The 14,004-nt window shown below is 41.2% G+C and overlaps 1 protein-coding gene across 1 annotated transcript in view; it reads left to right on the forward strand.

Annotated features, from left to right (window-relative positions):
* PID1 (phosphotyrosine interaction domain containing 1) overlaps positions 1 to 14,004 on the forward strand; it is an 85,030-nt gene that overhangs the window by 30,530 nt on the left and 40,496 nt on the right. The window contains exon 2 of the mRNA XM_058031135.1: positions 2,670 to 2,816. Coding sequence (XP_057887118.1) covers positions 2,670 to 2,816 — 147 coding nt within the window. The remainder of the gene's footprint in view (positions 1 to 2,669; positions 2,817 to 14,004) is intronic.

A 14,004-nucleotide genomic window follows, 5' to 3' on the forward strand; every position in this document is an offset into this window, starting at 1 on the left:
CTGCTCATGCAAGTTTTGAGTTGCCTTTGTAAGGCACAGAGTAGGCTTTTCCTTGTTTAAGATTGTATATATGATTGTTACAACATGAAAAAAAAGATAGATCATTGCTGTAGTTTTCTTCATTTTGGTCACATTGTGCCCTTTCTGTCAGTAGCCCCATTAAAGTTTATAGAGATGTAAGCAGAGTAGAACAACTCTTTTGCAGGTCCCAGCTCACTGCTCAGGAGAGCTAAATGGAGTTTTTTACATCTGTTGTCTAATGGAAGCTCCATTCTTTACTGGAGAAGCCCTGTAAACTGATCTATGGAAATAGAGCTCTTTCAGCACTCAAGGGAGGGAAAAGTTAAATGCTAGGAGAGGTTCTTCAACCTGATTATTTCATACCATTATCTCTGTTGATCCAAAACTGGTTTACTTGGAAAATAGTATGGCTTAACCTTAATAGTACATTTTCTCCATCTCTGCCTAGCTCTCCCATCCCTTTGCACGCACAAGACAGTAGCAGAAAGCCCTGGAGGCAGCATCTCCCCAGGCTTGAAAAGGAATCCTTGCAGGGGAAATCCCTGTGACCTGTGCATGGCTGGGCCTGAGCTCCAGCACCCTTTGCCTTCTGCATTTTTTCTCTTCCAGAAATACAACCTCAGCAGCAGGTTAGCAGACCTAGAGCCTATAGGTAGAAGCAAGTCGAGCTGTAGGAGACAGCAGGGAGTCAGTGGGACCAGCCAGCCCAGCTGGTAAACAATGATGCTCCTTGAAACATAGCATCTCAGACCTTCCACTTGCTTTGTACTCACCCACCATGGCTTCTCAGCTGCTCTTCAGCCTTTGCTAAAAGCTCCACTGGAGAGGGCCTAGGAAACTCCAAATACAAGGCTGACAATTGCAACCTAAAGGTAAAATGAAGTAGGTTTTCTCAGTCAGTTTAGTAATCCTAGATGTCAAAGAGGTGTGTTATCTTCAGAAACATGTCAGAGAATATTCTTTAATGTATAATCATCTTAAATGGAGTATTATTTTGCTGGAGCTGTGTTTGGGGGAGTGAATGGGGTAATGTGTAATATGAGGAGATGAGCAGATAAAAATAGTATGAGTGCTTCACTGGGATGAAAACTTGAATGCTTGCACAAACACCACAGAGGCCCTAAAGGATTGCTGTTAACAGAGTGTAACTTCATGTGTGAAATAGGTAAACAAGTACTATTTTCACAGACTCTTAGTGTATATGCCTTGAACATATTTCTTAGAGCGTTTGAAGTGCTGTACTTCCAGTGGCATAACAATTATTAGTCCTAAACACTGACAAACTAAGGACTGAACTGTTACAAAAAGTGTCTCAACAGGTTTTCAGTTGGCACATGATAAAGTATTTATGATCTGGTAGCAAGTTCATTTTCAAAGGAAATTCATATCCACAAAAATCCACAGAAAACCAGCACAGTATCTAAATAGTTGATTCATCCCCTGTGTATAAATAAAATGTTGAATAGACACTCTCTTCATCTAAAGTACAGGACTGAACAACAAGGACCTGTGTTGATTTCTAGCTCTGATAGAGACTTCTTGCATGGCTCTGGGAAATCACTTAGCATCTCTTTTTCTGCAAGCCAGACCCTGTAATGCTTGTCTGCCTTGCTAAGGTAAAATGGAGACTGAGAAAAGGAGTGGCTGCAAAGCAAGTTAAGGATCTCCTATCAAGAGTCAGTGCAAATGGTTTAGTTTTGATGAAAGTAATCTGGAACCATTGTGCATATATCTAATAACTGCTTCTTGGTAAGGGTCAGCTTATGAATTTTTTATAAAGTCATATTTCTCTAGACAGTGCTGTGACATGTTACTACCTTGATTAGTTCATATCTGCATTTTTTCTCTCTTAGATAAGTAGTAGCATGTGAAAATGTTCAGTTTTTCAAATAAAGGTCCATTCAAGGAAGCATCAAAATGTTAAAAAATTTCTCTTGATTTCCCTGATTCCACAAAATTGCCTTGGAAGTCTTTTGAGGATTGACTTTACTAACTCTAAGCAATTGCTGAGAAACTTTTAATTTGGTGATTTTACTGTTCACTTGGATAGTTCTTCACCTAAGCCTGGGGAGTCTGTTTAAGGAAGTGACAAGTTTTGAGTGACATCTATTCATTGGTACCGAGAGTGACATTTACATTGGAGGCTACAGGAACTATTACTTACAAAGAAAGAGAATATAAAATTCACATGAAAAAGGCAAACCAATGAGGGATTCAGCGCAGTGGGAATGGTAACATCTACAAAGGTCACTGGGATGAGATTTAAGTACAGAGGAAGGAGGAAAAGTTCTTTTAATGATCTTTGATCCCCTGTTCTTCCTCCCTGTGGACATTAGTAGAGGAACTGGGTCCATAACCAGCTTTATTATATACTTGCAAGGGATCAGAAGTTGAATTTAGACCCTTTGTGAAGCTTATATGAATTGTAATGAGTTCTTTCACTTTGTGTGTGTATGTCTTTTTTAATTAAAAATAGCCTCCACATTGCTGATAGTAATGAATGCTCTTAAGTCATAGAACTTGGTAACTCTCCCCAGGAAAGCTTGTGAGGCATTGAACAGCAAGTGAAACATGCAGACACATCCAATTTTAACTCCCATTTTTTCTGTACTAGAACTGGGAGTAATTTCTTTTCTTTTTCTGTTTAGCACTTTCAGACCATGTTAAAGACTAAGTTGAATGTCCTAACTCTTCGTAAAGAGCCGCTCCCAACAGTGATCTTCCATGAACCAGAGGCCATTGAGCTGTGCACCACAACTCCCCTCATGAAGACCCGGACTCACACTGGATGCAAGGTACTCAGAAGTGTAAACTGGAGGAGTGACACCACTGTGGAGGTGTCCCATGTGATTGTGAGAACTCTAAAGAGACCAAAGTTACCAACAGCATTCTGGAAATTCCATTAACTGCTACTATTACTATAAAGTTTCTGAATCAGAAAAGCCATTGAGTGTTTCTGACCAAAAATTTTGGTTTTCAGGAGGAAAAGGTTTGGGTTACATGTCATGATGCAAATTGTGGAGGATTTCTAATAGGCTGTGATCAACTGGTTGTAAACACTGCTGGCTGTAAACACTGACAATATTTCCATAAGGACTAGTGAGGTTTTTTATTTTCTTTGTTGGTTTGGGGTTTTTAAGATTAAAAAAAGAAAAAAGCGAACCAGGAGTCTTACTTCTTCATTTGGTTAAGCAACAAGATCAATCTGCCCTGTTACATCAAAGAAGAGCTTCTGCAAAGGCTGTTCCTCTTTTAAAAAGTTTAATGGCTTAAGAGCCTTGAGCGTGTTCTTCTGTGGTAAGAAACCATATAAAAATAGGAAACAAATCTTCTCTGTTTGCATCTTTTCTTGGAGTCATTTTCCTTGATGACAGAGCTCGCCTGGCCTTGCAGAGCCATGGGCAGCCTTGCAGACTGAGCTGGGTACCAGTCTGGCCTGTGCTGCCATTTGGGGCTTGGCAGCCAATTCCCCTTCACCCATCCTGGCTGCCAGTTGTAGGGAGTATCCATCTGCCCTAGAAGGTCTTGGTGAAAAAGGAGAGAACTGGGCTTCAGACTCCCCTGCTCTGTAAAGTGTTAACTCCAGGAGAGCTGTTGCTGGATGCTGTGTGTGCTGGATAAGATCCAAAGTGCAATTAAATGTTCCCTGCCATAGTGTGTACACAAACACGTGCACACAGACACTCTTCCTTGCAGGGGGATCAGATGTGACTGAAGTGGGGTTGGGAGAAATTGCTTTCCCCTGCTTCTCTTGGGCTTCTCTTGGCATACTGTACTTGGGCACCCCCAGGCCTGGCACTTGCTCAGCAAAGTTTCTTGGGAAGTGTCACTTGCAAAGTGTTTGATTCTCCCTGTCACAATAGCCAGGAACAGGACTCTGCTGCTGGGTGTTGAAGCAGAGCTGCCCTGTGCTGATGCAGAGGAATGCAGGGGAAGCAACCCTAATGTGCTTTGTGTGGTAGCTCACAGCATCTGCTCTTCCATGGTGCTGCTTTTGTCCTTTATGTTGTCATCTAATGAATTTTTATAGAATATTAGTATGATCAAAATGGTTCACAAAGTATCTGGCTTTCACCCCCAGTGAGAGAGGTCAGGCATAATAATGCTTTCTGAAATCAGTTTATCTTTGTGAATGTGTATAGAATTTAAATGAAGCTTTTTATTCAACTTGCAGTCCTTCAATTGGAAAGGAATTGCAGAGAAATGTTGAACTCCTCAGTGAAGAGAATCTCATTCTATATTTAGATCTCTTTTATTTATTCATTTATTTTTCCTGTAGTATAGCATGGTAGTGCTGACTAGGGAGCATCTACCACAACTCCTGTTTTCCTTCTTGCATTGTTTCTCCTTCTCCCCTTCCCCTGTAGCTACTTTGCCTCCTGTCAGTGCTGGAGTTTCACGATGGTGGTTTTGGAGTAGTGGCCAGGCTCTCCTCAGGTGATTCAGCTGTTGTGATTTTCAGTACTTCCCATGTGTATGTTCTTCCTGTGGCTAAGAAATTCTCTCCTGTTAATAATTGAAAGGCTTCAATTTTACCCAGTCTCTGTAGTCACAACCTCTTTCTTTTCCCCCTCTTTTTTCCTGACAGCTGTTAATAGGTAATTAACTTCCCTGTCCTCTTTCCCCTCCAATTACTCATTTTTGCTGACTGATACAACAGTAGTATTGCCATAAAAAAGCTAGAATTTTATAATTTGATTTTTTGCTTTGGCTGATCTAATCAATTCCTGTTATTTTGGGTGTAAGGCAGGAGATGCTGTGGTGTTGCTGGTACCACCAGGCCTGTCTGGTTCTGAGACTTGGGCTTTTCAGGCAAGGGCACAGCATCCAGTTTCTACTTGCTTTCATGAGTCACACTTTTTTGGTCCTTAATCATTTTATTCCTCTTGACTGAAATCCCTCCAATTTTTCTATGTAATCCCATTAATGAGATAGCATCATTTGTCTGACAGAGCTCCAGACATCTAATTGTATTGCACAGTTTTAACATAAGCCTCAGCTGGCACCATCTTGTTATGGAAACTTGACACATGCAATTTCTTTGCTGTTTAGAGGTCTGGGCATTGGTTTTCTGATGTGATTGCTCTTTTACTTGTCCTTTCATCACAAGGCAGGCTTTTCTTTTTGCTTTCATTTGCAGTTAGCTGCTGAATCTTGAAGAAAAAACCTTTTTGCTGAGGTGTAATCTCATTTAGTAATTCAGTGGGGTGATTTTAAGAATAGCAGGGAAATATCTAGTGTAAAGTAACCTAGGGGAACCCCCATCAAATCTGGAAAGTTAAAGAGTTTAACAAATTCAGAGAGCTTTTCTTTCTTGTCCAGTTCCGCATCTGATGCAGCTTTGTCGCCGTTGTGGTTTCTGAAATATATTTCTTCACCTATGATAGAAGGCTTAAGTCTCATTCCTTCTGTAACTGCATGTCTACACCTTCCTGCTTGGATCTGATGTGCTTGTTGTCCTTCCCACCCTTCTAGACTCATGGGCATGGTTTCCCTAAGCAGGAGCAATGGATAGTGTTAGCACTGATTTGCAGAACAGAGCTTTAGGTGCACACATTTGGGAGTTTGTGGTGCTGGTTCCTCAGTCAGGTGGGTTGACCTGGAGGCTGTATTTCCCAAAGGGCACCTTCTTTCCTTCTTTCCCTCCTTGCCCACCAGCCCTGTTTGCAAGTGGGGAGTGACAGCCCTGGGGTCAGAGTGGTGCAGCCCCACGCAGCAGGCAGCCTAAACCAGAACAGGACTTCTGGGTACAGTAAAGTACACAGCCTCTGCTTTCTCCTGGGGATCATTTGCTTTATTTGAGCTGCAGTGTACAGTCACTGCAGGCCGGTCTCTGGCCCAAGGAGCTGCAGCTTCTCATCCTCCTTCAGCTGAGGATGCCAGGGCAGGGCACTGGGGTGCAGCTCCCAGAGAGCTGCCAGTTCTCTGGGACACACAGCTGGGGACCTGTGTGCATCCTGCCTCTTCCCTGCAATGGGAGGGGCATTTATGAATGCTGGATCACCAAGGGCTAAGGTCAGCAGCTGCTCCAAAGAATGAGAACACCTAACTGGCTTATTGTATACCTGGAAATGGCAAGTCTCAGCTTAAGGTAAACCACCCTTTCCTGGAGAATGACAAAAAAGAGTGAGAATAACTATTTTTTTGGTAACTGAACCACAGTTTCAATCCCAGGTTCTGATTTGATTTTATTTTAGTAGAGCATTCATTCGGGTAGGAGTGTAATTTAGATGTGTGTATAGAAAAATGCACCCATTCCTCTTCAGATCCTAAGGCTTTCAATGAGACTGTGGCAGTCCTGCTTGTAGGTATTTCCTGTCAAATGGACACTCCTGTGTTTCAGCTGGAAACCTGCTTGTTGCTTATCCCAGCACTAAGTACCACCAGATGGAAATGCAAAATCTGGAGTATCTCCAGAAAATAAGTTACTTTCTACTCAGAAATGCCTGCCTTCTCCATGCCTTTTAAATGATTTTGTTTAAGTTCTGCATGGTTTGTTCTTCCTTAATGTCCTAATCGGCTTATATTGATTCTAATGTTTCTTGATTTCTGTCCCTCTGAGCCATGGTGGTGGCACGAAGAGAGCTGCCTAAATTACTTTCTCTCTCCTGCTGTAGCTTTTCCAGGCACTGGTGCAGTAATGCAAAAGGACAGAGGTTAAAAATGCTGTCTGCAGTTTTTAAAGTGGTGTAGTAGATTTCATTTTTTTTTTTCCTTTTTATTGGAAGACTCTTCAAAGTGAAGTCAGTGCTGAATAATCAGCACTGGGTCAGGCAATCTTATTCCTCCAGTTCCCACCAGTGGATGAGCTTTTCTCAGCAGCCTCAGAGGCCGAGAGGAGCACAAACGGTGCAAATAGTTGTATTTTTAAGAGTATGCTTTAATGAAATAGGAAAATATATTTTAGTGATATTGTACTTACAGGAATGATACTTGTTGCTTGCCTGTCTTATTGGATTGATTTTGTGAGCTTATTAATTCAGGCTTTGTGGAAGGTAGGATGTGGCAACCTCTGTGATGGTGTATCCTTATTTAAGATGGATGAAAGTCTTGTTTAACAATTTGTATAAATGGCATTTGTGAGGTAATGGTGTTTAAAAACAAGTCTTGTACATACTGATAGAGATTTAAAAGAAGACAAGAAGTAACATAAATAAATAGAAGTTGGTTTCTCAGAATAGCTGAATAGCTTCACTCCCAAAGCAAAAAGGAAGTGTTTCTTGTCCTAAGCTGGCTGCAGGCTGGTGATGACAGTGGGGCCAAGGCCACGGCTGGGCTTCTGTGGCACCAGTGTAGTGTCAGCAGTTACACAGCAAACTTGACTGGTGTAACTCTGATGCTGCTACAAGTTTGTCAGCCTATGAACTGGGTTTGGGGTGTTTTCTGGGACAGCTGGGCCCTGCCTGAGATGCCCCGACCTGTGTCTGCCCTCCAGCAGCAGCTCTGGCCCCTTCAGCAAAGCCACAGCCTGTTGCCCTTGTTCCTGCCTTTCTCCTGGCTTTGCTGGCTGCTGCCAACAGCTTTCATTTTCCCTTTATCTCTGTCTTTCTCCCATTTTTCTTCTTTTTCTCTCAAAAGTAGCTTTCACCATTAGAGACAGTTCCATCACCTGTGGGCCCTACTAATGAATCTCCACACACACGAAATTGTCCCATGTGCTTTGAGCAGCAGGATGTACAGCAGTGCAGCAGAGACTGGAAGTTGGGCCTGCAAGGGCTAAACAGATAAATGGGGACACAATTCAGCATCATAAAGTCACCCTAGGACATAGGGGAAAGCTCATAATAAGCTTATAGGATGAATGGACAGTAAGATTGATCGTGATTTAATTGTGATCTGTAGAATTACAATGGTTCTCATTGGGATACATATTAAAAACCCCTGAAACATTGTCTTAAAATTGCCCTCCTTGGTTTGATTCTAATTCCTTGTGTAAGGCAGTCATTTAGGAATAATGTCTTCTCAGATATTACTGCCTATTTTTGGTTTTCTGCCTTGTTAATTTTGATTGCAAGGGCTTTGCAGCAGGACTGTCTCTTACCACATACTTGCAAAATACCCCATTTCTACTCTGCCCTACGTGCCTCTCTAGCAAATTTAGTAATGCTGTATTGTTGCTTTTATTGGTCTTTGCATTTTTAAACTCACAATGTTGTTGCTTTTTTTCCTGTAGACCAGACTTTCCCAAGCTGTTTTCTCCAGCATTTCTGGCCTATGCAAGCTCTTCCACTGGTGTCCCATCCTAATCAGCTCAGCCTGTGGTGGCCAAATCTGTTACTATTTGAGCATTCAGGGATACAGCGTCTGCTGGGCCTGGAGCCCCTACAGCATCCAGAAAATGTTTAAATGAGCCATCCTCCCAGTTTCAAACAGCCCATACAGCATGGTTTTGGTGGTGGCAATTTCAGCCTCATTCCTCTTCCCCTTCATTGGTCCCCAATGCCTGAGTTTTAGCTCTGGGTCACTGAAGCATGGGCAAATGGCTTCCCTCTGATGCCCTGTAATTGTGTTACTGTTGTGGGTTGGTTTTGTGTCTTAATCCTGAATCAGACAAAACTCAGCAAGAACACTGTCCCTCATGTCAGTACTCAGAGACCAAGGTACCCTTTACTGGTTTAATGTGCTGTTGACTCAAATTGCCTGAAAATGCATCCATAGCCTCTCTGGGAGGGTAAAATCCAGATGACATAAATGGGTAGTTAAAAATCTTGTGTTTTACTTAAATTTCCACAAATAATTAAAAAAGCCTACTCCTGTTGAACATTTATTGCTCTTTTGGCTACTGAAACCATAGCAAATTGGAAGCTGCATATATTCTTAAAACCACCTCATTTTATACTTATAAAACTTAATGAAAGTGTTCTCTTTGCATCTATAGAATGGTCAAGGATGATTGGTTTGAGTGCAGCTGTAACTATAAGTCCCACTAGCTGCCTGGTCTTCATTACCAATTTAAGATTATATTAATATTGTAATATGTATATTATATGTAATATATATTATATATTACATATATATATACATACGTATATGTGTATATATATACATATATATTATATATTATATATTATATATGTAATATTAAGATGATCATTAAATTTACTAAAGAAACAAATTAAACAAGTGAGAAAAGCTAATGGTACCATCACTCCCCAGCCTGCTGTTTTCCCCCTCATCTTTCATCTGAGTCAGAAGCACAGAAGGTTATTTTCTTCTTGCAATTAAAGGCCTTTTATTAAAGGTCTACTGTTATCCTTAAGCATTACTTCTTTTGCATTGTGAACTGAGAAATTATTTTTGTACTTCTTTCTCCCCTTATAAAATGACCCAAAAGAATACACATGACTTCTTGCATAGGGCAAAACTTAGTAGCTTCACTGTATTTACATGTAGATATAGTGCTGGTTAGTGAGAGATTCAGAGTCTGTGAGGATGTGTTTTCCAAAGGTGAAGTGCATCAAATAATCTAATAACCCAACAAGTATGTTATATAAAGATGAAGTATATATATATATATATATATTGTTTAGTGTTATAGAAATAAAAGAAAAAAAAAAGAAAAAGATGAATCCTGAAGCTGTGGAAGAATAAATTGCTTGCAGAAACCTTGAAATATTACTTTATTGGCTGCATCTTGTTCTAACATTGAAAATGGAGAGTTGCATGTGCTTATTTCTGTTTCAAAACATGCCTCTATGGCAAGGCCCTACCTTGTACCTGCCTTGTACCTTGAAGCTGCTGAGTTCTGCTGTGGGCTCTGCTGTGAGCAAGGTGGGATGAGCTGTGCAGGATGGCAGCAGCCCTCAGGCAGCACTCACTGCAGGGTGTTTGACACTGGCTGCTCTCAGCTTAGGAAAGAGTCTCTCTTGCATATGATTTTTTTAATTACATGCATGGAAAACCCATTTGTGTCAGTGAGAATATATACTTTAAATGAGTGCAGAGGATCTAATAGAAACATGAAGGGTAGATGCAAGTGCAGAAGGTTGTTAAAGCATCGTAATGCTTCATTTCCTGATGTCCAGGAGTCTTAGGTGGAGAATATAAATTGGGTAAAGCACTTTGAATTAATCTTTAACTGAGCCTGCTTTAAATAGAATCTTCTGCAGTGTTCAGTTTTCTGTGTTGGATGTATTTTGGCATAACTTTATTTGCTTACTGCTAAAGTAGCATTGTAAGAATAATGTATACTGAGAGTAGTGGAAGTTATGTCTTATGTCCTGTCAGATATGTTGGTGGTATTTGGTTTTTTCTTAGCATTTGCACTGGTGACATTTTTCAAGCCATGGTTCAAGTAAAGGGCATCTTGTTATTGAGGAAGTTCTTACATCCCATCTAAAAATGGTCATATATTGCAGTCAGTTTCATATTTCTGCTTTAACTACCTTCATAGCAAAAAGTATGTGTCTGTTTTCTGCATATGGTGGAGCAACCCTGCTCTGAATATATGTATATTAATTAAAGGAAATCAGTTTTGCCTATTTCTGTTTCCTTTTGGATTTTCACTGAGAAAGCGTGTCTCAAATAATTTTAAAGAGCTCCATGAAAAGAAAAAGACCATCACCTTGGGAGGAGAGCTCTGGTGTCAGGCAGGATTTCTGGGAGCTGGCCTGCATGTTTGTGGCCAGCAAAGGGCTGGAAATACCCTGATTGCAGAGCCTTCTTCCTGTGGATCCCCTTGGGTTTGCTTCCAGAGGGAGGGAGCTCAAGGCTGGGTATTGTCAGGAAGATCAGGCATGAATTGAGTTTCATAGAGATGTGTGAAAATGTGCTGGAAATAGCTCTGTGTGTGTGTGCACAGTCCCAGGAGGACTGGAGGATTGGAGTCCCTGCTTGTTGGGCTGCATTGAAGGCTTCCAATTGCTGCGGACCCTGCAGACAGACCAGGCACCTGGGAAGAGAGTCCCCCTGCCCCAGTGCAGCCAGTTTGTGTTGAGGAGGTCTCCTCAGTTCCTCAGAACAAGGCTCAGGGTCCCAGGCTTTGTCTGAAGAGAGCTGTTCCCAGCACTGCTTTGTCTTGCACAATGAGTAAATAAGAGCAGAAAGGTTGCACTGGGTAAGACAGACTTAGGTCAGATATATGCGTGTCTGAACCTATTTTCTTTGGCAGAAGACTGTAGAAAATAACCCCTAAACAATAAAATCCCCTTGAAAAAGCCAAGGGTATACAAAGTCACAGCATCCATTAGCATGTTGTGCTTTGCTCCTCCCCTTGGTGCATGTATTTCATCATTTGCACGACAATTGTGTACATTGCATTTCTTCTTACTGCTAAGTAAGTAGTACTGTAGTTCTGCCCTTGTAGTGGATGCATTGTGTCCCAGTGAAGAAAGTGGGTGAGAATGCATGATATGGAGCCTGGGAAACTGTTTTTAACTTAAACAGAAATCCCTTTGGTTGGAATCTAGCACTTCCTCTGGCTTCAGAGCTTTGACATTATTAGTTGCCTTTGATTCAACAAAAGCTTGAATGGGAAGTCATCGACCCTTGATTTTGTTAGCAAATGGTATTTATCAGCAGAAGTCATCTAAATCAAGCCTTTTAGTGTGAAACAAGGCACTAAACAGTTTGTATTTCATTCAGTTATGGAAGAGATGGTGATTGGCGTGCAAAGAGCACTGTGTAAAATGCCAACATACAGGAATTAAAAATGCTCTCTGTGACTTGGTTAGGAACAAACCCTGTCCATTCCTGGATTCCCACCCTTGCTTGTTAAAGCAAAGGGAAGCTTGTGGGGTACTGAGGAGGCCAGACACTGTGTGCAGGTGAATGCCCAGTCACTCTTCACTGAGGGAGATCTGTACATCTGCAGTATTTCTGAACCAGAAAGATCCTCCAGCCCCTTCTGAACCAGCTTTGTTGTCCCCTGCTGTTCAGCTGCTGTTCTCTGCCAGCAGCCCTGTTAGCAGAGGTCAGATCAGCTCACCAGAGCTCGGGGGAAAGCTGTGTGGGCACACTGTACTGTGGATAAAATACACAAGAGGAAAACTGAAAAAGACGATGAGAATTAAAATGCATACTTCTATTAAGTAGTAATGCATTGAATGAAGGTACTAAAAAGCAATATATATTAATGGAATTCTTTTGATGCACAAAGCTCCATAGAATACTTCTGTATCTTGAAACACAAATGTGAGTTGTTTCGTCAGTTATAGAAATACCACTTTTCAGGGTACTCGGAGCTGTTGTTTAATTATAGCTGTCTTTGTAGGAGATAACCAAAATAGTTTTCTCTGAAAGAATATTTAAATTTCAAAACCAATTTAATCTCTCTACAGCAGGAAATATTTAAGTTTTGAAATTCTAAATTTACCGAATACCTTAGGAGATAATCTTCAATTATACATATATACAATGTCATACAGCTTATGCCAGTAATTTCCAGCTTTTGCAATCTGGCACAAAGCCAGGACACCAGTGTGAAGCACAGTGGCAGTTGCAAGGTCCTAGATAGCTACAGATGTGTCAGGGTATTTGTTTTTTATGTTGCAGAAAATATTGCGTTCATTGCAATTGTTCAGGCAAAGCCTTCTGGTCATAGGAGCTAATTGCTTCCATAATAATTAAAGTTCAAGTATTTAAGACCTAATAGCTTTAGACATATAAAAATTAAAATGAGATTGAAATTTATTATGCTGGCTAGGATGAGCAGATGCTGCAGTCACTGTCAATTGTTTTGTTCTAGTGTGTCCTTGAGAAATGTTTCCATCTTCCTGTGGCTGTTGCAAGGTAAGGATGGAGCTGTGGTTGTGATGCTGGAGAGCACAGGAAGCTGCTGCTTCTCCATGGCCCTCGGGGCATTAGGGACCCTGCTGCGAGCTGGCTCTCAGGAGGAGGAGGAGGAGGCACCCTTCCTTCACAGCACAGGAAGTTATTCTTCAACAGAATCAAAAAAATTCTGGTTCTGCGGTTGTTGCTCCCTGGTATTGTTGAAATGGGCCCCTCCCCACTCACCAGCATGAAATGTGCTGGGAGAGGTGTTGGCAGATCTTTTCAGATGTGCTTTTTCACAACAAAGGCATGTGTGCTTATTCTGTGAAGGTATTCTGTGTGGCTCTTCCCCTGAAGCCACGGATATTGTTTCTTTGATTTCCATTAGAATACTGCAAAATTTGCATTTGGCACTGGGTACCCACTGCTCAGGCTAGTTTGAGCCAACACGAGCCTTCTTGGGAATTTGTAATCTCTGGTTACAGCTGTACCATGCCCAGACTCAGCAGTGCTTATTTTGGGGCCAGTCCTGAGTGCTGAAAGCTTCCCACTGGAGCAAGCGACACTGGCAAGCAAGGAGCTGAAATTGGATTGCAGATCCATTCTCTGGCAGATGAGGTGCCAGTGGCTGTGTCTGTAGTGCACGGGCTGCTGGATTGCAGATTAATGTTGCAATCCAAAATGCTTTATGTCATAAGAGAAAGGAGGGTCCTTTGTGACACCTCTGTTTGTTAGTTCCAGAAGTAATCCTGTTCTCCTTGTACTATTGCAATATATTCTGCAATGCAGTGTGATGTATAAATGTGTTAGCTCAGAAGAGAGAAATTTTTCCATTCCAGGATTTGGATGTCAGTGTGTGAGACTAATAACTTCTTTTATTTATTTCATTATAATATTATTTTCTTTGCATAGCTAATTAAAAGTTCATAACAATAACCATCACAATGCTTCTGGGCAAGTTGAACACCTGATGCATGCTGTCTATTGCTGATCAATTACCTTTATTGTAAGCTGTTGTGAATATTTGACTTGAGGCTGGTGGTAATTCAGTAAGCTTTCTTCTCTGGGACTCTAAGTTGTATAGGCATAACAGGTGCAACAGAATTTTGGTGGGTTTTTTTTTTCTCTGAGAAAGGATACAGATCAAGTTTAAAATTTATAGTCTGGTTTGGAAAATGAATAAGTACTTCTAAGTTAAGAACTTGCCTTGTATTGCTAACCCAGGAATCTCTGATACTCAGCTATAGTCCTTTCACAGCAAGATCCTATTAA

This window comes from Melospiza georgiana, chromosome 10, assembly GCF_028018845.1.
Source record: "Melospiza georgiana isolate bMelGeo1 chromosome 10, bMelGeo1.pri, whole genome shotgun sequence".
Taxonomy (NCBI): Eukaryota; Metazoa; Chordata; class Aves; order Passeriformes; family Passerellidae; genus Melospiza; species Melospiza georgiana.